Consider the following 25,474-nt stretch of genomic DNA (forward strand, 5'->3'; position numbering starts at 1 on the left):
TTTTCCTTCATTCAGCATGGCTTGTCTTAGCAAAGTTGGGACTTTCCCCGGAAGTCCTGACTCTGGTTATGAGACTACACGAGTCCAATTTTGCTAAAGTTCAATGGGGAGGTTTTAATGATGTTACTCCTGAGTTCCCAGTTGAGCGTGGTGTACGCCAAGGCTGTACTATGGCTCCGACGCTCTTCTCTTTGTATATAAACGCGATTGTAGATCTTATGCTCAGTGTTCATACAGATGCTCCCAAGCTGGCAGGGATAGTTACCCCAATATTGATGTTTGCGGACGACACTCTTATTGTGTCAAAAACGCCAAGTGGTCTGCAAAGAGCCCTGTCTGTCTTTGACGATTTTTGTTTAGCACAGGGTCTGGAAGTAAATGTGTCTAAGACCAAACTCATGGTTTTTAATCCACCTTCTAGTTATAGAGCGAGGAAGTTTTTCATGAATGCTCAGCCACTAGTGGAGGTCAATAGTTTTATATATCTTGGTATGCACATATCTAATGACAACAAGTGGAGCAAGCATATCATGACAACCTCCCTGAAATTTCGGCAGATTACTGGGGTCTTACTCAACGAGTTCAAAACCTCTCTCACCAAGCCGATTAAACCTGTTCTCCAAGTTTATGAGGCAAAGGCTCTAAGCTCTGTCCTGTATGGGGCTGAGCTATGGGGTCTTGACTCGTTGAGCCCATTAATGGTAGTTGAAAATAAATTCTTACGTAATATTACAGGCCTTCCCCAGAGTACTCCCTTGGTCCCTTTAAGATATGATCTAGGTAGGAGAGCTATCCTGTAACTAGCCAATCTCCGTCCGGTTTTATACTGGCGGAGGTTGTGGACTACTCCGGAGCTCTCGTTTTATGCCAGGGGGCTCTTGGATGTCATCAAGTCTGATACTTTTCATAAGGTTGGTTGGCTGAGGAAGATACGTGCGGCCCTCGTAGACCTAGGTTTGGTGGGGTTGTGGAATGATCCAACGACAACGATATTCCCCTCAAAGAGCTCTTTGAAAATGTTATATTGGGAACATATTGATTATAAGACCTGGAGCCAAGTCAACCGTTCTTGGATGACTAACTGGTTCTTAGAGATAAAGGTTACTCCAGCCCTAGAAACCTACTGGGACTTGATTACTAAACCAAGTGACAGGAAATTATATTTTTAGCTACGAGTAGGTTCCCTGCCACTCAGGTCCCTTACAAGTAGGTGGTCGAGTGCTGGTAATGATACATGCCCCGCATGTGGCATGCAATCTGAATCAATTGGCCATTTTCTGTTTGTCTGCCCCGTCTATATTGACCCTAGGCGTATCTGGTTGTCTCCATTGTGTAGGGTTTTGGGCACAAGGAGTAGTCTTGCGGCCCTAAGGATCTTACGTACTAATACCCTTCCGATTATTTCTATTGGTCTTGCCAAATATCTGGGCTGGGCATGGAATTTAAGGAATAAATCGGTACGCTCACTCTGCTAGTTCTCAAGTGAGCCTTGTACGGTAGGGCCAGGGAGTACTCTTGCGGTTTTATCTTTTTGTATTTATATATGTTATCCCACCATCTAGTCATCTGAATTACTGTTTAATCTATTTTTATATTCATATTTTAATATTTATTATATGATGTATTTTATGGTTACTTGCATCCATTAGGGTGCTTTTATTGTACTTGTATTTATGTGATACTTGTGTCTTTTATGACATTTGAATTTTCGAATAAAGACTATGATGATGGAATTTACATTGGCAAAACAGAACGCAAAATCAAGACCAGATTGACAGAACACAAAAGCCGAATAAGAACTAGAAATTTGAATTCGTCACTGGCGGACCATTGGATTGAGGCAAAACATTCTATCTCTCAATTACGTTTTCAAATCATAGAGAGAGTCAAAATTACACCAGGGTTAGATAACAACAACAAACTTCTCCAACGTGAGGTTTACTGGATCAAGACCCTGGACACCATGGTTCCAATAGGCATGAATGATAGATTGGATATGTCATGTTTTGTATAGCGTAATTACCACGGAGCACTCACAACACAGCCAATAATTTATGTTCTTTTTATTATTTTTCCTTCATTCAGCACCACATGCCACACAGTCAGTTCATTTCAGTCTGACTCTACATTTCTACATTATACCATGTTTAGGCATTATATCATATTATTACTAGATTTTCATGCGTTGACAATCTGCATCATTACAGTTATCATACAACATTATCCTTTCGTTTAGTGGATAGTGTAATTTTACGTATATATTTTTGGAATATCATGTGATTAAATTTTGATATGGAACATCACGTTCAGGTTTGGCACGATCTGTGAACAATTTTGATCAGATAGCAGCTTTACTAATAGCATTCCTTTGAGTCGGAACGCTAAACTTTTATACACGCATCGTGTTCAATTTGATGAGTTATTTTGTCATTTAGTTGGTATATCAAGTAAAGCTAGTTACCTTTTGAATACCAATTTCTTCAGTACGAGCTTTTCATTATTCATTATTTTCGTTATCCTTTTTTCATTCCTAGTTACTACTAATATAGTTTCATGGTAATTGCCACATCTAAGTTTACATTCAACTATGGCGCCCGTGCGAACATTTTCGTAAGACCAGTTCCACTTTGTTAGCCCGTCTTCTATGTTTACAACCGGCGCTTTCACCGCGCGATTTAAACGTGAACGTATAGCAGAACTCCACCAGCATCACGGAAGTAACCTTGTTGAACGCAATCGTATCAGTTCCAGGTATGAGGCACTTTTCTATCGGCTCCTTAGACTTAACCGCACACGTCTTTTAATATCACTCCTTGAGGAATGGTTAAGACCTAACCTCTACTTATGTTGTTTTTTCGTTTTTTCATTTATTTTGTTTTTCCGTTTAGATATCTGACGAAATGGGTGCCATTTAGGTAAGGCAGTTGACGTTGTACAAATGCTGTTCAAACGCTTCATGCAACCCTGTTTTTTGGATTGTTTCAACATCATGGTTTTCACATTAGATTTTCTCTCGGCTCTGTATTTCAGACAATATCACCGGTAAATCTCTATGAGGTAAGCCTTTATAAATATGATGGCTTTACGGTTTCCAGCCTTTCACTGCATTAAACTATTATCATTGTGATCTGGCATTTTAGGACTACCGGTTATGCGGACACACATTGGCTATTCAAGGTATGATTAATTAACAAGCAATGAAAAAATGTTGAGCTAAAACACACACTCACTTTTGAGCCTCCATATGGACAGACATAAAATAAAATTATGTTTTATATCTTTTCATTCCAGAATTGCCCCTGAGGAAGGAACTTGTATGTTCCGAAATGCATTGGGCATGAGCACCCATGAATGTATATTTTTGCAAATGTATAATTGAATTTATGTATTCTGTTGAAGTACATGAATAGTGGAATTTTCAACCAACTATTAAGATTTATGTTATGATATCAAATATAAATTTATGCAAAATTTTGCCACTAAGGTTTGAAATGCTTTCTTATAAGTAAACAAATGAAAAAATGAGCACACATGGTTAAATATTGTTGGTTACACACCTGTGAACAGTGCGCAGCAAACACAAGCCCCCATACTTGTGATTCATTCGAGACGGCTTGACCGTCATCCCCCTTGGGACACACAATCTACATGGCCACATTTCCCTGACTTCCTTGGGGCAGTGGGATTGGTAGACACATGGCGAGCCCCTCACCCCACCGAGACACAGTTCACATTCCATTCGAGAGCTTGCAACAGTCTCTCCAGGATAGACTATTTGCTTACCCCAGCTGATCAGGTAAGGTAGATTAGGGAATTGAGGCACTTGCAAGGGGCATTTCAGACCACTCCCCAATATTGGCCTGTGTGGTGGTAGGTAAGCAGTAGGACGGTAGAATAGTGCCAATAAACCCATGGCTCCTTAAAAAACCTGAAGTCAGGAAAGAAGTCTTGCGTGATATAGAGCTTGATTTCCGTGAAAATGAAGGCTCAGTGGAGTCCGCCCAGACGCTTTGGGAAGCTTTTAAGACCGTGGTGAGGAGCCATGCCATCGCCTCAATGGCAGGGACTCGAGAAGAGAAACACGCAAAACTAATTAGACTAGAGGGAGATATCCTGCAGCTGGAGGGGAGGCTGAGAGGTGACAAGTTGGGTAAGATTAAACACAAGTCCGATATGAAAAAGAAACACTATCACAACCTGGCTACAGACACTGCTAAAGCACTCCACAGAGCCACTCTCAGTAGAATATACGAGTCCGGGGATAAGGCAGGAAAATTACTGCCATGGCTCGACAGACGAGACCAAGCAAATAGACTAGTCACTGAACTCATTGCAGAAATAGGGGAAACACTAAATGACCTGCAGCAGATAACTGACGAGTGTGTCAAGCACTTTATGCAAATATACGAATCCACCAGCACCGTCCTAAAATTGGAAACTCGGGCCTTATTAACAGACATACCTTTCTAGCCCTCACAACCGATTACGCAAAATTGCTAGATAGCATTCTCATGATCAAAGAGGTGGCCCAGGCCATCAGGGGCCTACAATCCAGGAAATCGATGGGCCCAATAGAGCTTTATAAATTAGCGCCCAACAAGATTGCACCCTACCTCAGAACTATGTATTTAGAGAGTCACGAATTGGACGGTCTCCCAACGGACCAGAGATTAGCAACCATATTGGTTATCCATAAAGTAGACAAACCTAAAAACAAATGTTCTTCGTATCGTCTCATCTCATTGCTGAAGACAAGATCCTAGCAAAGTTACTGGCCATGCACTTAATACAGGCAATAACGAAATTAGTACACCCTGCTTAATCGGGCTTTATGCCGGAACAAAATTCATCATTATATCTCTGACGTATACACAGAGTATTGGGGAGAGTATACACTTTAAGGGAAGACGCAGTGGTGATGTCCCTAGATGCCACCATGGCTTTCAATATAATTGAATGGCCCAACTTGTTTGCTGTTCTGAGTAATATGGGATTTGAACCCAACTTCATGGGCTGGATCAAACTCTTATACACTAACCCTTTAGCACAAGTTGTAGTAGATAATAAAAAATCCCCAGTTTTTGCTCTCAGGAGAGGGACGAGGTAGGGCTGCCCCCTGTCACTGTTGCTCTTCACTTTGATGTTAGAGCCACTAGCGCTGTTGATACGTGGTGACCCATTGATAAGGGGATTGAGCTGGTCAGAGGGGTGGAAGGACCACATCTTCCTCTATGCGGACGACATACTGCTGTATCTGGCATCTTCCAAATCATCAATACACAGTGTTCTTAATATATTTGCAAATTTTGGAAAATACTCGGGCTATACAATCAACCGGATGATATCTGTAATTTTGTCATGAGGGGAGAGTTTCCACCTTAACCCAGAGGGTATGAGATAGCAAGAAGCACCGGAGGGGTTATTTTTATTTTATTTATTTATTTATTTATTTTTAAAATTTATAAGGCGCAACAGCTACCCAAAAAGGGGTTCAGATACATTGGAATATATATATCTAGCGACTTGACAAAATGTTACAATTATAACCTCCTACCCCCGCTGCAGCGCCTTAAGAGTGACGTGCGACATTGGAAAACACTTCCGCTGTCATTATTGGGTCGAGCTGCATTATTTTAAATGATGTCCCTGCCACATTTTTTGTACGTGTTGCACAATTAACCAAACCCAGTTTTAGCCACCTATTTCAAAGCAACTGAAAACGAGCAGAGAGAACTTCTGTGGGTGGGGAAACCGCCCGCTTAGCAACCCAAAAGCTGGTGAGGGTATTGTACGATGGGGCCATAGGGCTTCCTGGCAGAAAGTACTATTCGGCAGCACAGTTAGTAGCCATTCACCACTGCACCTATAGGCCATACGAAAACCCGGCATATAGAATGGATAAGTGGGTCCTACCGGAGGGTAGTTATACTAGGGCTCTCTACACCACACCAGCGCAACTACAAATAACACGCCCAACCAAACACTCAGTCCAAGTGTTGCATACAGTTAGTAAGAGTCTGGGTTGGCCAGGGAAGATCTCGTAAGCCACCCCCCTATGGGATTCGGAACAATTGGGAACCCTGAGAAAATCTAAGGGAATCGAATGCTGGGACATGATTGGAATCTCTCGGGTGGGAGATCTGTGGGGACAAGGGAGTGTAACTCCCTTCGCACAACTGCAAAAAGAGTATGAATCTAACGGACACAGAAAGGTTCCAATATCTACAAGTATGTCACGCCATGCAGGCAATCATTCCCCCGAAACCCTCGCCACTCGAGAATAGAATTCTCAATGGTTTTATGCCCAAAAAAGCCATTTCCTTGACCTATCAAAAACTAGTTAACTATATGCCTGACCCCCTCTGGCAGCTCTGTAGGAATTGAGAGAAAGATATTGCGGATCTAGAGAAGAAGACTGGCAGGAGGCCCTGGCCTCCCCGAAAGAGGTAGTAATCTCTTCACGGCTAAGGCTGATACAACTTAAATACTACACAGAACATATCTCTCAGACCCTGCTCTGGTCAGAATGGGATACATGGAAGATTCTGCATTGGAGGCAGTGTAATCAGGAGGGTACGTTTATCCACATACTCTGCGATTGTATGTACGTTAAAAGATATTGGGCAGGGGTGCTCCGCTGCATGGAAGAAGTACTTGAAACACAGATGGTACCAGAGATCAGAAGGTGCCTCCTAAACATCTGTAATCCTACAGACCTAAGTAGTAAAGATAAAATCTGGGTGACGCTGGGAATGGTAGTCGCCAAGCGAAACATAGCAAAAGCATGGGGAGCAAAAGAGGCATCAACAATGAATGCCTGTAAGACGGATATGGACTGGTGCATGATAAAAGAAAAGACAGTGTACGTATCTCAGGACTGCTCCCAAAAAATGGACATTTGTGGAACTTATACAGAGGAAACATTTGTACGCCCCCTCGCTCCAGGCCCTCCACCCCCTCGGGTAGTGAGTAGCAGAATAGGTATGAGACATGAAATAAGTGAAGCAAGACCCTATGTGATGAGATGAAGCAATGTTCATTGAATATGTGTCAATCTCTGTATGCATCTTAATGAATAATGACTACTACAATACATTTGTCATCAATAAAAAGAATTAATAAAAAACTAAAAATTGACTATTCTCTGCTAGAAGCAGATCGGTTCTCTTATGCACAGTTGCGGCACTGGGTACTAAGGCCTGAGTTTCACACTGGTGCAAGCCGGCTGATGATCCCGTTTGAAAAATTCCTCAAAGCAGATGACAAGAGGCTAGTTTAAAAGATATATGCTTACTTGATTAACGTGGAAGTGCATCGCAAAACCCCTGTCTAGAATCGATGGGTGGTGGAAATAGGCTGAACCCTGACAGATAAAGAGTGGGAGGACATCTTCTATAAATCCATCACACTGCACACAGCATGGGACACATTGAAACAGCATACAAGATAATCTCCTTTTGGTACCAGACCGGATCCAGAAATGGAATGAGAAATGCGCATGGGACAGCTGGTGAGGTTGTGGTAACCCAGGGACCGTGCTTCATCTCCTGTGGTACTGTCCAAAGTTAACTAGATACTGGGACCAGATCCTAGATGACATTGATACTGCCTTTAACACCACTATTCCCCGATTTCCAGCCTATACAATCCTAGGGCTTTCGAATACACTGACATTCCCACTTCGCTCCATCTGATGGAGACAGATAGCCCTTGCACTGAATGCAGCGCACTGGGTTACTTATATTGTCATCTTGGGGCACAGATAAATCCCCGACTACAAACTGTGGCTGCACCAACTGTGGCTCTTTCTCGGCATGGAGCAACTATCTATGGCATCTACATCTGACAGCTCCTCCTATTCCGAGTTATGGGCCCCATTTACCTCAATTCTCTCTACAGACTTCAGAGAACTGTCGTGCGCGACATAACGTGCGTATTTTAAGACTGATTCCAGATCCCCCAGGTCATAAGGCGCCAGAGGGTTTATAGTCAGACTAACGGGGGGAGTTTGGAAGAAGGGACGTACAGAGTGCATACACATCCTCTGCTATGGCGTTTGCTGGGAAGGAAATAGGAAGGAGGGTGGGGGGAAGTGATGTTCTTCTTTTTATTTGTCTACATCTGTTGTTACATGATGTCCTTCTTTGTTGAAAATCAGTCCCTACGATGTAACATCTCTACTCGCCACTGGCATCTCAGGGTGCAGAACAAATGCAGCCTGCCCAATAGGGTAGTAGGTGACTTGCTGTGTTAACATTGTCTCTGGCACACTTCGTATATATACGCGGCTGGGCCCAGACAGGGTTGTAGGCGGCATGCTGTATACAGTAAGTATGGACTTTGATGATAATAATAAAAAAGATTAGATACTAAAGTAGTACATTATGAGCCTGATGTGCTATTTAAGATCTTTTTACGAACTGATTGTAATTTACAGTGAAACAATACTTATTTGTATATTTTATTATAATTTTATTTATTTTTTCACATTTTACTACAGTATGTTGTTGGAACTTTAATGGACTTGATTGTCTAATTAAAGTGTTTTTCTTTTTACTCCTTACCTTAGTGTAGGGAAGTTCCCCTTTTTTGCATGGACACCCCTTAATTTTTGCCTGATATCTGATGCACTTTGGCTGAGTGTGCCCTTGGTCCCTGCCAATCAGATTCCCAGGCCCTGTGTTCTTCCCCAAACTGTACCATTGCTCACACTATTGGCACACCCCTGGCCCACTTATAAGTCCCCTGTAAAAGGTGCCAGTGGGTACCAAGGGCCTTGTGACTAGAGAGGGCCCTTAGGGCTGCAGCATGTATTGTGCCACCCTAAAGGACCCCACACCACACACACATCCTGCCACTGCAGCCTATGTGTTGTGTAGCTTAACTAAAACAGTCAACATGACACACCTTCCTGGGTGCCATGCCCACACACCACTGCCTGTGGCTTAGGTAAGTCACCCCTCAAGTAGGCCTTACAGTCCTAAGGCAGGATGCACTTTACCACTGGTGAGGGCATAACTGAATGAGTAGTATGCCCCTACAGTGTCTGAGTTCATTCTTGGACACTGTAAGTGCAGTGAAGCCCTTTTGAGTATATGGGCTGGGAGTTTGTCAACACGAACTCCACAGCTCCATGGTGGCTTTATTGAAGACTGAAATGTTTGATATCAAACTTCTCAGCATAATAAACCCACATTGATGCCAGTGTTAGATTTATTATAAAATGCACTCAGTGTATTGGCTGACCAGTCCCTACCAGCAAGCCACCACCAGACAGGTTTCTGACCTCATGGGGTGAGAGTCTTTGTGTTCTCTGAGGTCAGAAACAAAGCCTGCTCTTGGTGGAGGTGCTTCTCACCTCCCCCTAGCAGGAACCGCAGCACTTTGCGGTGAGCCCCCATCCTAGTCCCCCTGTCCTAGCCCCACTTTTGGGCGGCAGGACAGGCGGGAAAATTAGTAACTGAGGTGAAACCCTCTCTTGAAAATTCTCCATCTTGTTTTTGAGAATGAGGCCCAATAGGAATAGGGATGTGTCCCTCAACCCAGAAGGAGGGGACACCCAAAGGGTGTAGTCACCCTAGGGGACAGTAGCAATTGGGCACTGCCCCCGACCTCAGTAACCCCCTTACATTTAGTATTTCAGGACTCCCTGAACCTTGTACCACAGATTCAATGTCCTAAGAAGGACTGAAGAGCTGTGCAGCAGCTAATGAGGAAGATTACAATTCATTTGGCCCCAGCTCTACCAGCTTGTCTCCTGCTTCAAGGACACTGCTCACAGTAACCGGCGTGCCCCGCAGCCACCAAGAACCCCAGAGACTTGAGTTGCCTTTGACAAAGACTCTTTTCTCCTGTGGACGCTAGATTTGTCCAGCAAGAAACAAACCAAGGACACCGGATCCAGGCGGATTTACAACACTTGCACCACTCTGCACCCGCCACCCATGGCCTCAGTCCGGGTGGCCCAACAATCCAGTGACGTCTCCCCAGCGATCCTGATCTGAGATCCAGCGTTGGGCAACCTCTCCTGAATTTCCCCACGACGCTTGCAGCCTCATGTTAAAGCTTCCGCCCGACCCGAACCAGTGAGAAAAACCCGACGCCTAAAGACACTCCTGCAGCCCCCGGCCTTGGAGTGCCCAACTGATGGTGTCCCGGCATCCCCCCACTATCCAACTCACCTCTCCAGTCTTGGGATTCCTTCAGCCAGTTGTCTGTAACAAGCCTGCAGCCGTTATCACCATCCGAGGATTTCCATTGCTTTCTACAGGGCACATGATGCCTACTTTGCACCCTGCACCCAGCCGCACCTGTGTCACTGGTGGTGCATCTTTAGTGCTACTTGGTGGCCCCTGCAGTGCTGACCTCAACCCCCAGGCCCTGTGTCCCTGATCCGTGGGTACTTGCCTGCAACTGGTGCCTCTTCGAGGTACCCCCAGCTCTCATAGGCTAATGTTGAGTCCTGTGGCCTCTGCCCCGGCCACCCCAGTGCTGCTGGTGGTGCAGTGCCTACCTTGGTCTGACCCTTGCCCAGTGTTGGTCATATCCTCCGAAGACTGAACTTGTAAGACGAAAGCTTACCTGAAAATTACTTACCTGTCTTTCCTCCCGTAGGATTTCATTGGTTTTCTCTGAATTGCATTAACTGTTGATTCGGAGAATCATACAAAGTATCTCCATTGACACTGAAAGTATTACATGCACCTGTAAAGTATTTTGAATGCTTATACAAACATTGCTAACAGTACATAAAATAATTCATTTCTGAAAAGTCTAATTGCCTGTAATTGAGTAGAACTTGGTTCCTAAAGTAAAAGTGACTAAAGTAATATTTTTACAAAAAAATTGGCCTGGATTTAGTCATTGAGTGTGTGTTCCTGTCTTGCATGAATTTGTACAACAAATGCGTTCACACTACCCTCTGAGAATAACTGCTAAGCCCAGCTACCACTAAATCGAGAGTAAGGTATTTACTTTAGCCTCTGCTATACCGTTGGGGACTCACTGAACTCTATGCACACTATATCTCTTTTTGATATAGTATATACAGAGCCAACTGTCTAAACTTAGCAACTATTTTTGCTAAGATCCCTTGAGGGTGGACAACTAGATAGTGCATTACTTGTGGGACAAATTTTGTAGTAATTCAGGAGGGTTGAGAGCATCGAGCCTCTGAGTATTGTTACCGGGCCGTCCCTTGACTGCCTGTAGTATTATTAAAACCTGAAATGCTAGGTGGCTGATCACAGGCCAACCCGCTGGCAGGCAACATTCCTTGTGCCTTAGTGGGATGACCACCTCTTTGGTGCATTACTTGCGGGACAAGTTTTATACTGCTTCAGGAAGGTTGGGGGTACCAAGCCTTGTGCTTTACTTGTGGGACAGGTTTTATAATACTTTAAGAAGGTTGGGAGCACCAACCTCAATTCACTGCCAATAATTTGTTAAAGCCTCAAGAACTGGGCAATCTGTCCTAAACCAAACTGCTGGTTATTAAAAATCCTTGTGCCCTTGAACTAAAGTTAGTTCAGTGTAAAGTCATTCTCAGGACAAGCTTGAAAATGCCCAGTGCAGCATTATGAAGTACTTAGAAGCCCAGTGGTACTTTTTAGCCAGGGTGGAGGCATAGGGTCCCCAGAAATTATCAGTTTGTCCTCCTTTGGCCACAAGTAGTTTTATTGAAGCGTCAAGGGCTAGTCAGCCAGTGGCTAAAGAACCCACCAGCAGGCAGCCTTCCTGGTGCCCTCGATTTAAAATTAATTAAATTTAAAAAGCTTCTCATAATGTGGCTTTAAAATGTCTTGTGCAGCAGTTCTGAAGTGCTGTATAGGCTCATCCATACTTTCTAAACTCATCTGGGAGTGGTTTTATTGAAGCAACAAGGGTTGGACAGCCGAGGGCTAATGAGTCCACTGGTTGACAGTCTTCCTAGTGCACTTGTTTAAACGTAATTACATTTAGAACCTCATCATAGTGTGGCTGTTCAACTTGTCTTTTTAAATGGGTTTACACCCAGACTTTTTGCTTTTTCTGCCTCCTGTTTTTGACCCTGTTTTAGTTGGTTTTAGGACTCTGGGCACTTTATCACTGCTATTCAGTGCTAAAGTTCATATGCTCTCCATGTAAATTGTGTTTATGGATTGGTGATTGCATGATTGGCATATTTGATTTACTGGTAAGTCCCTAGTACAGTGCACTGCGTGTGCCCAGGGCCTGTAAATCAAATGCTGCTAGTGGGTCGGCAGCACTGATTGTGCCAACCACATGAGCAGCCTGTAAATGTAACTCAGACCTGCCACTGCAGTGTCTGTATGCAGTTTGGTACTGCCATGTCGAACTGGCAAGTGCACCCACTTGCCAGGCCCTGACCTTCTCTTTTCTTGCATACAAGACCCCCCCCCCCCCTCCCCCCTTAAGGTAGGACCAAGGTAGCGCCATGGGCAGGGTTCAGTGTATGTGAAAGGTAGGGCGTGTACTGAGGTGTGTGACATGTCCTGATAGTGAAATACAGTGTATTTCGTTTTTCACTATTGAAAGGCTATCTATCCCATAGGATAGAATGGGAGTTTATTTATAACATCTTATAAAAAAGAACTTCCCATTGGGACAAGATAAAAAGGTGGAGTTTAGTATGCCTGAACTCAGAATATAAAAATGCATCTTTTAGTAAAGATGATTTTTATATTGTGTGTTTGAAAATACCACTTTTAGAAAGTGGGTATTTTCTTGCTTAGCCATCCTGAGTGCCTGTGCTGGTTTGTGGATTGACTGTCTGGCTTTGGAGTTACAGGGGCTGGGGATGTGCATTCTCTCAGATGACCACTGGGGGGGGGGCGTTGATGTCAGGGCTGGGCTGAGTAGACCTGGGCTGCATTCAGAGTGGTGGGAGGAGTTTTCATTAGCACCTGAATAGGCATGGTCTGCATTTAGAGTGGTGGGAGGAGATTTCCCTTGCACCTGAATAGGCCCTGTCTGCCTTGGACAATGTTGTCTCCACCTCCTGCCGGAAAGCTGGGCCAGAGAGGACCAAACTGGGTTGGACTAAGCTCAGACACACTGCCTGAGACAACAAATGAGTTTTGAGTATAAATGTTGGGGCCCGACCCTAGAAATTAAGATTAGTGCTGAACTAAGGAACCTGCCAGGAAGAAGAGCTGGAAAAGCTGTCAGGAGCAGTTGCCACTTTGCTGAGTGCTCTGCTGTGTTTGCCTGCTGCTTGCTGATTCTGTCCTGGGCAGAGAAAGGACTAGACTGTACTTTCAACATCCTGCTATTAGAGTTTTCTTCAAGAGCTTGAAGTAGAGCTTGCCTCCTGTTGGAAGTTTCAGGGAGATAAAATACTTCAGAGAACTCTCTGTAATCAAGGAACCTGCCAAGAAGAGAACCTGGAAGCACTGCCAGGAGGAGTACTGCCCCTTAGCTGTGTTGTTGCTTTGTTGGGGTGGCCTGTAGTTGCTGCTTCTGCCTTGGGCAGTGAAAGGACTGGACTGAACTTTCTTTACTTGTGCTGAATATTTCTAAGGGCTTGAAGTAGAGATTGCCTCCTGTTCTGAAGTCTCAGGGACTGCAAAGACTTCACCAACTTCTGGAACTGCGGTTTCAGTCACCACAGATGGGGGGAAAAGTAACTGACTCTGTCACCGAGTCCGTCGCCGGCTCCGTGTCCTAAAGGCACCGCAGAGGGCACCTCCCACATCTCGCACCGCAACCCTGGTCTCACCGATGCCACCGAACCGCTGCTTGCACCGTGACCTGTGGGCACCACACCTTGCACCGCCTCACTCCACTTTGCCACCCTGGTCTCACTGTCGCTGCATGCTGTGACCACATCGTGGCTTGGGGCACCGATTGTGAGTCAGACGACGCACCGCCCAGTCCCACACCACAGTCTGGACCGACTGAGGCCAGCTTCCCGCAACCGGCTCTGTCGCCTGCATCGTGATCTGTCAGCACTGCATTCACTCCGCACCGCAGCCCTGGTCTCACCGACACCGCTGGACAGCTGCCACCTAGCGGCTGCAGGCACGCGCCTTGAGGGCACTGCAAGCTGCACCAGTTTGCATTGCATCAAAATGGTTGCCGCGACAGGCTCGCACCACCGTGTCGGCTGCAACCTAAAAGGCACCGTTTATGAGTCTGTCGATGCCACTGACTGACGAGGTCAGATGGAACTGTTGGATTCAGTTGTTTACAGCACCGGACGGAGCTACTGACTTCAAGGAACTGTGTTTTTAAAGTATTTGTGCAAAGTGCATATTTTTAAGTACTGTGTGTTGGATTCTTATCGTTTTGATCTTGTTTTGGCTTTATAAAAATATTGGATATTTTTCTAAACTGGTGTGTTGTCCTTTTGCAGCGTTTTCACTGTATTACTGTTGGTTATGTGCAAATGCTTTACACACTGCTTCAGAGACAAGCCACTAAGGGAGTGAGCAGGGGTTATTTTAGGAGTGTAACTCCCTTACCCTGACTAGGAAGAAGGGTCCCTACTTGGATAAAGGTAAACCATTGCCAACTAGAGAACCCCATTTCTAACAGTAGCTTTAAAGTGCATTGTTTAGTAGCTCTAAAGTTGTATATAAACCCAGTGATACTTTCTAGACTTATTGGGGGATAGGCCAGCTGTGGCTTTTGTAGTGCTTCTAAATGGCTAAATGGCCAGGCATAAACTATGTCAGCTGGCCCTTAAGTTATTTCATAATGTGCAGTTTGAAAGTGTCCCATGCAGTATGATAAAATGCTATCCCTTCCCAGCTAAGTCCTATTGACCATACTGCATGGCCGGGCTGCTTATGCAAATTGAAGAAGTATCTACAGAGCACGAGGTGTTCTCTCCGCTTCTAGGGCTGATTTATCAGTCCTTTGTCTGTAATAGGCTGCCTTCCTGCGGGGCTGTTTGGGTTGCACCAGGTTAAGGTGCTCCTCAGTATACAGCTTACAGTGTCTCATGCAACATATTACCCAGTCTCAGTGTAGACCTAAGGGAGCCATCCCCTGCTTGGTTCCCTTTGGTCAACTACAGGCAGTCTGTTACGAGCAGGCGGTGCTCGCACAGATAGAATGCTCCCCTGCCACTCGCAGGGTTAGGTAGGCTTTTTAAAGAAATTTCAGCAGAACATGATGGGCAGGTTCCTCTTTTAAGCAGCATTGCAGGGCTTTGTTGCACAACCAAATGAGTAGGGTTCTTAGGATGGGTCATAGCCAGTATTTTGTGTGTGACAGTAATGGTTTGCAGACCAGGCTCTTACCGGGGTGCAGGAGGTCAAATGCGCTGTCTGAGGGCATAAAATCTGCAGAAAGAGTGGGATATATATCAGACAGGGCATTTGACCTCCTCCCCTGGTAGGAGCCTGGTCCTAACACGCTCTGCATGCCTTTACTCCACCTGCCACCCTCCCGCGTTATCACTACGCTGGTGCTTAGACCAGGTACTCTCTCACGTAACCTACCACTAGATTGTTTAAAATGATCGCACTGCCCTTTGGTTTTCTGCGATGCTGTATCTGCTGCTTCCACTGGGTTCTTCTCTCAAGGAGCTTACGCCCATTCACCCCCTCTATCTTTGGATCCCTGCCTCCCCTACACCGGGCAATCTATTAAACTCTTGCTTTATCACAGCGCAGGCCCTTGGACCTAAGAGTTTGTTCACTTCAACCTGGCATTCTTTGAAACCCCACTGTATTCACCTACAATAATGGGACTCTTGGGCTCACCTCTAGTATTTATAACCTGCCCTGATCTGACATATTTTTGTCAGATTTCCTTTTTCTGAATGCTGCGATGACACATAACCCAAACTATATACGCTGTACTCCTGTGACCCTCTAAAACGGTACCATTCTATCCTATACCACTAACCAATCCACTCATCATAAGCACAAACCAAATTCACATCATATTTAACTATATTCCATCCAGACGCACAAGCTGCTCTAATTACTACAAACATACCTGTTCTTGTTACCAACAAACCTATACTCACCCTTCCATCTTTTCATCCACCAACACCCTCCTCTACTTTCTATTACAATAACACAACCACAAAACACTTACACTCCACTGAATCACACTTATTACATCTTTTAGCAATCAAATCAAACACAAACACTTTTAACTCTAGTTTATCCCCTCTTACTCACCACTTACACTCTATTCACAAACATATCACCACCCCCTTACCTTACAACTTCCACCTACCAACAATACTTTACATACAAATCCTTCTCGGAAAACAAATGCATCAGCACCTCCTTTCACACCTCCTTAAAAACAAAACATAAACACCAGCACAACAAAATCTCTCACGCACAACACCTCATAATACTTTGTCACAAACTACAAACTTGCACCCACTCCCACCATCCTGACCACACAAATGATACACACCTTGAACAAACACCAATGCCAAGCTTTCTCTCTTCTCCCACACCTAACACATATACAGCTACTCAGCAACTCTCTTTTAACTGTCTCTTATCCATTGGACCATTTAGAGCCTAACAACATGACCCACATGCTGCAGCGCCACCCCTAACTGATACACCTCCGCCCTAAACAGACGCAAACAAAATAAGCAACATGCCACTCCTTACAACTTCTCTTTTCCATGTCTACTGTACAACGCTAAACTAAAAAAACAACACAGCTCACCAAATCATTCTGAACCACCATCTCCACCACCTACACATGCTGACCCATCAAAATTACTTCTTAGCCTGCTGGATGAGGAACACAATACAGAACAGCTACACTATTGCTCTCTTCGTACAGCTAATACCAGTACTAAGGGCACACCTGCTACAAGACCACAACATACTGCTCACTCTTCTACAAAACAGTCACACTATCACAAAAGCACATTTTCCAAACTGCCTGCTAAAAAATGCTTGATTGCTCTCTAAAAACAAGCATCATATCTACGACCTTCTCAGTGACACAAAACCAGACATACTCTTCATAACTGAATCATGGTTGGAAGATGATATGGCTCCAGTCTTGCATGAAGCCGTTCCTTTGGCTATCAAACTATTACCCAAAATGTTATAAGCAAAAGAGGAGGTGGCCTAGCTGTTGTGTTCCGGAAAACGTTAAATATCACTACAACTGACTACATCTCCATGCAAGGTTGTAGGGCCCCCTTAACCAGATGCAACCCCACACCATCTTCCTCCTGTAACTTCCTGCTCCTTTACAGACTTCCACCTAGCAATGCAACATCTCAGACACACTTCTAAACACGGTTTCAATCCTAATAACACTACCCTCCAATCTATGCACTCTGGGTGATCTCAACATTTGGTTTTGACAAATCCAACATGCCTCATACAAGAACAATCATCACTGGCCTAGATGCATTGAACCTGCATTAGATCGTCGACAAACCCACACACATTGCTGGACACTTCCTAGATGTAATGTTTGTAAATACAGTACTAGTTACTTTTCAAACACTGACTCCACTCACATGGTCAGGCCACCACTTGCTTGCTTTCCAACATAAAACAACACTAAGTGATACACCAAAAACCACCTTACGTGCATCCACCGATCGACGAACAAACTCAATTTTGAACACTTGGAAACACAGCTAACATGCAGTATAGATCTAGACACAAATTCCATTTAAAAAACTGAGTGGCTACAGGAAGCTTTTGAAATCCTAATTCCTCTAAAAACGACACAACAGAACAAAATAAAACAGGCATCTAGGAGAAATACAGAGATAAAACAACAAATTAGAAAGCTGCTAAGTGCCTGGCTAAAAAAAAACACCAATCAAGACAAACTTTGCCGACAGAAACTTAACAGATTATACAAGTAAGCTATCAAAAAAGCTAAAAACAAATACTATTTAGACAGAATTCAAGATGCTAAATGTGCAAATAAAATATTCTATAAAATTCTCACTGAATTTCTCAAACCAAATTGCATAGAAGGAACTCATCCCGTTCACAGACAAACTGGCGAACCATTACACAGCCAAAGCAGACACGTTGAACTCGTATTTAAAACAAACAAAAACCATCAGCACCAATCCTTTTCCAAAACAACAATCCAAGAATACATTAACCCAGACTCTCCATTCCTTCCAACAAATTTCACACAGTAAATTTATGGACCAGGTCAAAACAAGCAGGCTTGCCGGCAGCCCTTCTGACCCCAGTCCACCACAAATTTTCAAGAAAATTCTTCTAACAACATCTGCTGCCACAACAGTAAGAAGAATCATCAACAATGCCTTAACTACGGGAAAATTTCCAGAAAAACGAAAAAAGTCATACATACGCACATTACTAAAGAAAACAAACCTGAACCTACTGAACCCTGACAACTACAGATTACAAATGGACCTTTCCTGGAAAAACTGATAGAAAGAGCAGCATTTGCCCAAATGTCACAATATATTGAAAATTATGGCATACTTTCAGACTTCCAAACAGAATTCCGTCCAGGGAGAGACACAGAATCTGCCCTCGTTGCCATCTGGGATGACCTTAAGAACACAGTTGACTGCGAGGGGATTGCTGCACTACTTCACTTGGACCTCTCAGCTGCCTTTGACACGGTAGACAATGGCACTCTGATAACAAGACTCTACGAAGCCGGCATAGTGGTGACTGCTCTCGATTGGATCACATCCTACCTTCACAACAGAACTAATGCCCCCCCATTCTCTTCCACTCTGTACTTCAATAAGATGGGGTCCCACAAGGCTTTATCATCTCACCCAAGCCCACATCTCCCTTGCCTTGAGAGCCCTACATTGGCTACCGGTTGCCAGAAGATCCACATTCAAGCTGCTTTGTATCACCCACAAAGCGATACATGGAAGAGGACCACTCTTCATCAGGAATAAAATCACAAAATACATGCAACAAAGGATCCTCCTTTCTACAGGGGCACCCCGCCTCAAAATCCCATCGTACAAGTAAAACACATGGATGGCAAATCCTTCTCTGTTCAAGCAGCCAAACTATAGAATTCTTTACCTCCAAACATAAGATCCACGGATAACTACTTTATCTTCAGAAGACTACTCAAGAATTGGCTCTTCCGAACATAACAAATGTACTCAAACATAAATATATAGCATATCCCTCTGTATATAAGCATTTATTTGGAATATAGATGTGTACCTACATATGTATCTAAGCATTTATTTGGAATATAGATGTGTACCTACATATGTATATTGCTTTGTATAAACTTGTATAATAATAGTTTTCAATGATATTGATATTCATTAGTTCTGCTTAACAAATGTGTTTATTACTTATAGGTACATTATTCTGTGTTTAACATGTATATGTGATTGCATAAACAGGTAAATCTTTCATCATAACTATTTATCTACAGTTCCTTCACTATTGAATTACAAAAAATATATACTTATTTATCTTCTATCATTATTACTTTGCTTCTAATTCAGCATATCAAATGCACTACCCTATATCTCACTCTATACCTCTCTCAATATATCCTCTACCTCCACTCTCCCTTTCATCCCAAACCCCATACCCATGTCCCCCATTGAGACTGACATTGAGTGCGAATCAGCCACCGACAGTTTCTCTGCTGCATAAAGAACATCAGAGGGGTCTTGACAATGCTCTCCAGCCACTTCTTGCTTTGGCTGACTCCAGGCCACACCGAGACAGCACAACTGGTGAGAGAAGGTTCTGCATGGTCCATGACAGAGAAAACACAGCAGCCCTCATTTCCCCTGACATCTCTGCAACATTTGACATGGTCTCACACCTCTGCCAGCACAGGCACAAGATTGGCATTGATCTGCTATTTTTAAATGAGTAGAACACGAGTTCTAACCTTACTCCTCTGAAGTACACAAACAGAGTCCCTCAAGATTCATTGCTCAGCCTCACCTTCTTCAGCTCATACATGATCACTCTGGCCAATATCATCCACGCACACAACATTCTCTCCCATGCAGACGACAAGACCTCCAACAGAAGAAACAAGTTGGCCGCATGCATGACTAAAGTCGATAACTGGATGAAAGCCACCTGTCTCAAGCTCAACATTGACAAGACAGCAGTAGTGATCTTCGGCAAGAACATCTCATCATGGGACTCCAGCTGGTGGCCAGCCAAATTCGAACCCACACCAATACCCAGAATCAATGCCAGGAACCTTGGAATAATCATCAACAGCAAACTGGACATGACTGCACACGTCAATGCTATCACTGCATCCTTCTTCTACACCCTGAAAATGCTGAGGAAGATTTTCAAATTGTTCCTGAGCAATACAATAAAAACTGTCACTCATCTATAATCACCAGCAAGTTAGACTATAGAAACACCTTCTAAGCCGGGATCACCAAGCAACTCGCTACAAGACTGCAGACCATCCGGAATACAGCAACCAGACTCATCTTTAACCTCCCACACAGAATACGAATTACACCACACCTCAGGGAACTACACTGACTTCCAATGCACATACTCGCTCGATTCAAACTCCTTACATATTCAAAGTAGTTCACAACTCAAGCCCCACCTACCTGAACATTCGTATCTCCTTTCACCAACCTTCTCATCAGGACTCCTACCTGCAACCACCCCACGCATACACAGAACCAGATCAGGACGAAGAGTGTTCTCTTGCATAGCTCCTGAAGCATGAAACGGCCTCCCTCTCCACATTAGAGTCTCCTCCTCTCTTCTTGAATTCTGCAAGAAGCTGAAGGCCTGGCTTTTCAATTAACCGCCCTACCATAGATAGGGCTAGGCACTCACACCTGCTCAGTGTCAGGATACCCTTGCGGGTGATAGTGGCCTTCACAAATACACGTAACATAACATAACAAGAGAATGGGTCCATTCTTGTGAACTTTAACAAAAAGCAGCCATCTTGGGTCCAATTTTTTAAAGGTATGCTCTGTCACTTTTTTGGGCAAAAGATCATTTAAATGTCATGGAAATATGCTCCCCCTAATGGTTAGGTCTATGGCTCTCTAATCTGAAGAAGTGGACTCTGGAATTCTCAGTAATTTAAAGAATGGAGTGGCCTTTTGGAAGCCTCGGGGAGAATTGAAAGCATTAGTTTAATTTATAACAAACGTGCTTTTCCTCCTAGAAAGAGAATTCTCAGTAAATACAATTACATTGAGTATGGGCTCCTGTTGTTATGGAGCAGAGTAAAGTCACACTGTTTAAGGGGTACAATAATGATGGAATGAATGTAATTTTGAGGGGGTATTGAAGGATTGCTTGTTGTTACATTGTAGTCGCTGAATCAATGTGAAATACTTTTAAAGAACATTGAAAAGATAATGTTGTTCTAACATTCAGTTAGAAATTGTGAAGGAACACATTCAAAATATTTGCTTGTTTAACAGGACTTTTGTCACAGATACAGCTAAAGCCTATGAGAATCTCGCCCTATAACCTCAGCCTCTGACTATGTCAACATTCATGTCTTTTTATTCACTTTTCATCTGAGATTTGAATCTCTGGTATATTCATTATCTTTCTGTAGTTATGTGGATATGTACATGGAGAGATGTAACCAAAGGCCTATACCGTCTTTTCATATATACATGGTGACACTCTGATGTCATTGTTTTTATTGACAAAACCTGTCCATATTGAAAATAAGTCTACATTTTGGTTCTACTGGTAGATTCATTTCAACACGTTAACTAAAACCGAACCATTTAGAAGAACGGTCCCCGAATCAATTATTGTATGATTTGAATGTTGATTATTTCAGTCATCCCCTTCATTTCATCTTTCGAAATTGTGTTTTGTATTCAGTTTTTTAACAGCGTTCATTTGGAAGGCCACACAGATGTTGTATGTGCAGTGGATGCTGTTTACCTGGGGTCAGAGCTTCTGATCGTTTCTGCGGCATCTGATTCTACCGTTCGCCTCTGGTCCAGCTACAATTCAAAAAGTAAGTCTATCCCTGTTGATATGTTTTTTTATACTATAATATTTAGTAACCCTCCCTAAGAAAGATAAGGACTGGCCTCAATAATTATGTGATATAAGACAGCTGACTCACTGGAAAATGAAAGCTGCAGAAATGTTCTGTTTCTTTGGCTTCAGAACAGTTGTTACCATCTCATGTCATACCGTGTAACATGATATAAAACCTTAAATCCATTAGTGTGACTATGATGCCTACATTTGTAGTTGGTGGATTTCTTCCCGATAGCCTTGCTCATAAATATATCGCATGTAGGCAGGGCTTTCAGCTGCACGTTACAATATCTCCTGGAATTCCAAATGTCCTCTCCAAGTCACTTACACCAAGCGCTTTATACACGGTTTCCCTCTAGAAATTCCAGAATTGTCCTTGTCACCTTCCTCACAGGATTCTAGCCACAGTGTGAAAAGTAATACTTACGTGAGGAAATTAGAAAGATGGTGCATTGACACATGTTTAGGCTGAATGCATGTTGAATTGCTGAAGCCGAAAAAGTATAAATAATATTGGAATTAAATTATATTCATGTACCATGTATGCAAGGAATTTAAAAGAATAATCACCCGACAGAAAACTTTCCCAGTTGGATTTATTAGTGCATAACCATTTCATGTTAGCCTGCTAACTGGCAGCTATCAAAGGTTATAAATGTTGATAATAGCTGCTATTTACTATACCCCCTCAGCTGGCCTAGTGTAGTTCAATGATGTCAGACAGACAGTAATGTAAGTGTGTGTAAGTCAGCACACATCCCTGAACCTGATTACACTTCCTCTATCTGCCAGTGTAGGTAAGTGTGAATTAATTAAAAGTATCACACTGTAAGGAAACCAAAATATGATCGAAACTCATTGTTAACGAAAGGTTGCTCTTTGTTTTTCCCTTTGGGCAAGAGCATAGAAAATGGACTATTGCCAACTGGAAAAATGTAAAGAATGCATAACCAATGCAAAGTATGCTCGGCAAAAATGGTATATTTTTTAAGTGTGAAATGAACCTAGAGGTATCATCTGGTTAAAAAAAGAAAAAGGTACCGAAGTGAGCACCAGTGTCAAAATTCTTATCCTGTATTTTTTTTCTATTTTCGATGGATGAGCAGCAAGTTCTAACTGTCAGTCTTCAGTGTGAGGTCAGGAATCACCAGAGACTCGGAAGCTGATGTGGGTGATGACGGAACTGAAATAGAAGGCTCTTCGCCATTGAGAAGTCAGCAATTATTTCAAAGGAAATTGTAGAATGAGAGAAAGTCTCTCCTTGGTTCTGTTGTATTTTAGACAGCTTTAGTGACTAATGGTGTCAATGAAATGGTAAATCCCGAGCGTTGCTCTTCATACTCCAAGTATAATGTTGCAGGAAGAAAATCATGCAGGACCCACGTCTTTCAGAATAGTAATCAGGGAAGCAGGTGCCTCAATTGTAACAGGCGAGAGAAGGAAAATTGCTGTGCCTGCCTCATCAGGAGTCAGCTTTGCAGATTCAAAGCTGCAGTAGTGAGGCCAGGTAGAGTGAAGACCTTGCATCCATTGTGATGTATGATGAGCGGAGATGCCAGAAGTTAGCAATTCGCCGAAAACATTTCATTGTCATTGAGAGAAACATTCAGCATGATTCTTGCTTTGAAGATTCTGCACTTCCTAGCTCCACCAAGATGGTGCCCATGGATGAGGTACATCTAATCCAGACCCTAGTGGGCAGACAGGCAGTCTTACCCACTGTCACAGAGAAGGCCTCTGTTCCATCCCTATGCCAGTTGTTTGTAGAAAGTGCTGCATCTCCAGCTCTAAATTGTGGTTAGTCTGTTGGCGGAAACCCCAAAATGTGCATTTTTGCTTCTCTTACCCTATTTTCGAGGTGCCCCACTTTAGACTCCGTCTATGATAGTGTTGCAACTGTACAGTACTCAAATGCCTTCATTTGGAGTGTTTCCTTCAGTGTGGGCTACACCACACTTTTTTTGTTAGAATTTTTTTATTAGGGTTTTGCATACAACATTCCATAATCTACATCAAATATATCATCGATGAATCACTTTTTACATCATTGTAAAGTATCATTACTGTTAACAAAGGGTGATTGCATTGGTTGCCTAGTCCCTGGAACCCCTTGACCTTGCTAAGATCGTAAATCTATTACTGGTTTGTTCCAATGGGCTGTATTGTGCACCATTGCGACTGTACCAGTGTGTCACGTGATAGCTAGGGTTAGCTCGTTCTCCCCGTTTCTGTCTGTGTAGCTCTTCCCTTATGACGTATGTGAACATCTATTCCGTTTAACTAGTGTATCGGTTTTTGAACTGCCGATGGAATTAACTATGAACTGTGGAAAGGAGAGGAAAAACGATAAAGAAGGATAAAGAAAAAAGGGGGAGGAGGGAAATGAATAATAGGAGCATGGGGGGGGGGGAGTACATGTAGGGCGGGCAAGGATAAGCGGTCGAGGTGGGTGGCGCGTTGACTGTGTGTAGGTACGTCGGATGCATCCCGAGGTGATCTAGGGGGGAAGTGGGCCTTCATAAGGGCGAGCGATAAACTCAGGGGGTCTCGCCCATCTCTCCTAGTTGATTCTTCTACTTGTCTATTGTACCGCTATCATTGTTATTGTGTCCTGAGTGGTGGGGGAAAGGGAGGGGGTGTGGGGAGCAGGCTGCATCATTTCCCGTGTTTCCCCATCTGCTCGCTCCTACTTGAAGTGAATTAGGAGCTGCGCCCATTCCATGGATATTGGATGTTTACGGGTGCCCTTTACCTCTTCCTCTTGTAGTGTCTCTTCCTCTCCTGCACCCCATTTGAGTAGTGCTCCCGCCCAAGCTGCCTCCGAGGGCCCCGTAGGAGCTCTCCAGTGCATAGCTATATTCCTTTTCGCTAAGAGAATGGCCAGGGATGCAAATTTCCATTGTACTTTTGCAGTTTTCTTTTTCTGGGATATCCCCAGAGCGCACGCCTCCCACGTGGAAATGTTCGGGAGATTGGTCGTCGTTCGGACTGCATGGTGCACCCTGTCCCAATATCGTTGTATGGACGGGCAGGCCCAAAACATATGTTTAAAGTCTACATCTGGTGTCTGACAGCGGGGGCACAGGAATTGCGCCTCGGGGTAGAACCGGTGAAGCTTATCCGGTGTGAGATACGCTCGATGCAGAATATTAAACTGTATGTTTTTGAATCGCGCGTTCCTGGATACCTTTTTGGGAAATTCCAGAGCTTGGCGCCATTTTGTGTCATGGAACGCTCGGCCCACGTCGTCCTCCCATGCCCCTCGGAGCCCATCCAGGGAAACATCCGTCAATTCCCGGATCGCTTTGTAATGCCATGTGAGGCCACACCACACTTTTGCGCTGTTCTAGTTTCCCCATCTGTTGTTTTGACCTAGTGATGCTGTCCAACATTGTTTTCACTGTGCTCTCCATTGAGGAAAGTCTTGCATCTATGTGAGTGGTGGCAGCTTACATCTGGTGTTAGATTTTCATAATTCAGAGCTTTCCCAGCAACCGTGAGGCCCCCTCTTAAAAAAGTTCTCTGCC

General features: G+C 43.7%; 1 protein-coding gene across 4 annotated transcripts in view; it reads left to right on the plus strand.

Moving 5' to 3' along the window:
• ELP2 (elongator acetyltransferase complex subunit 2) overlaps nucleotides 1-25,474 on the plus strand; it is a 940,461-nt gene that overhangs the window by 121,189 nt on the left and 793,798 nt on the right. For all 4 annotated transcript variants that reach the window (XM_085606785.1, XM_085606787.1, XM_085606786.1 and 1 more), the window contains one exon: nucleotides 21,780-21,918. In XM_085606785.1, coding sequence (XP_085462911.1) covers nucleotides 21,780-21,918 — 139 coding nt within the window. The remainder of the gene's footprint in view (nucleotides 1-21,779; nucleotides 21,919-25,474) is intronic.

This window comes from Triturus cristatus, chromosome 5_2 (genome assembly GCF_964204655.1).
Source record: "Triturus cristatus chromosome 5_2, aTriCri1.1, whole genome shotgun sequence".
Lineage (NCBI taxonomy): Eukaryota > Metazoa > Chordata > Amphibia > Caudata > Salamandridae > Triturus > Triturus cristatus.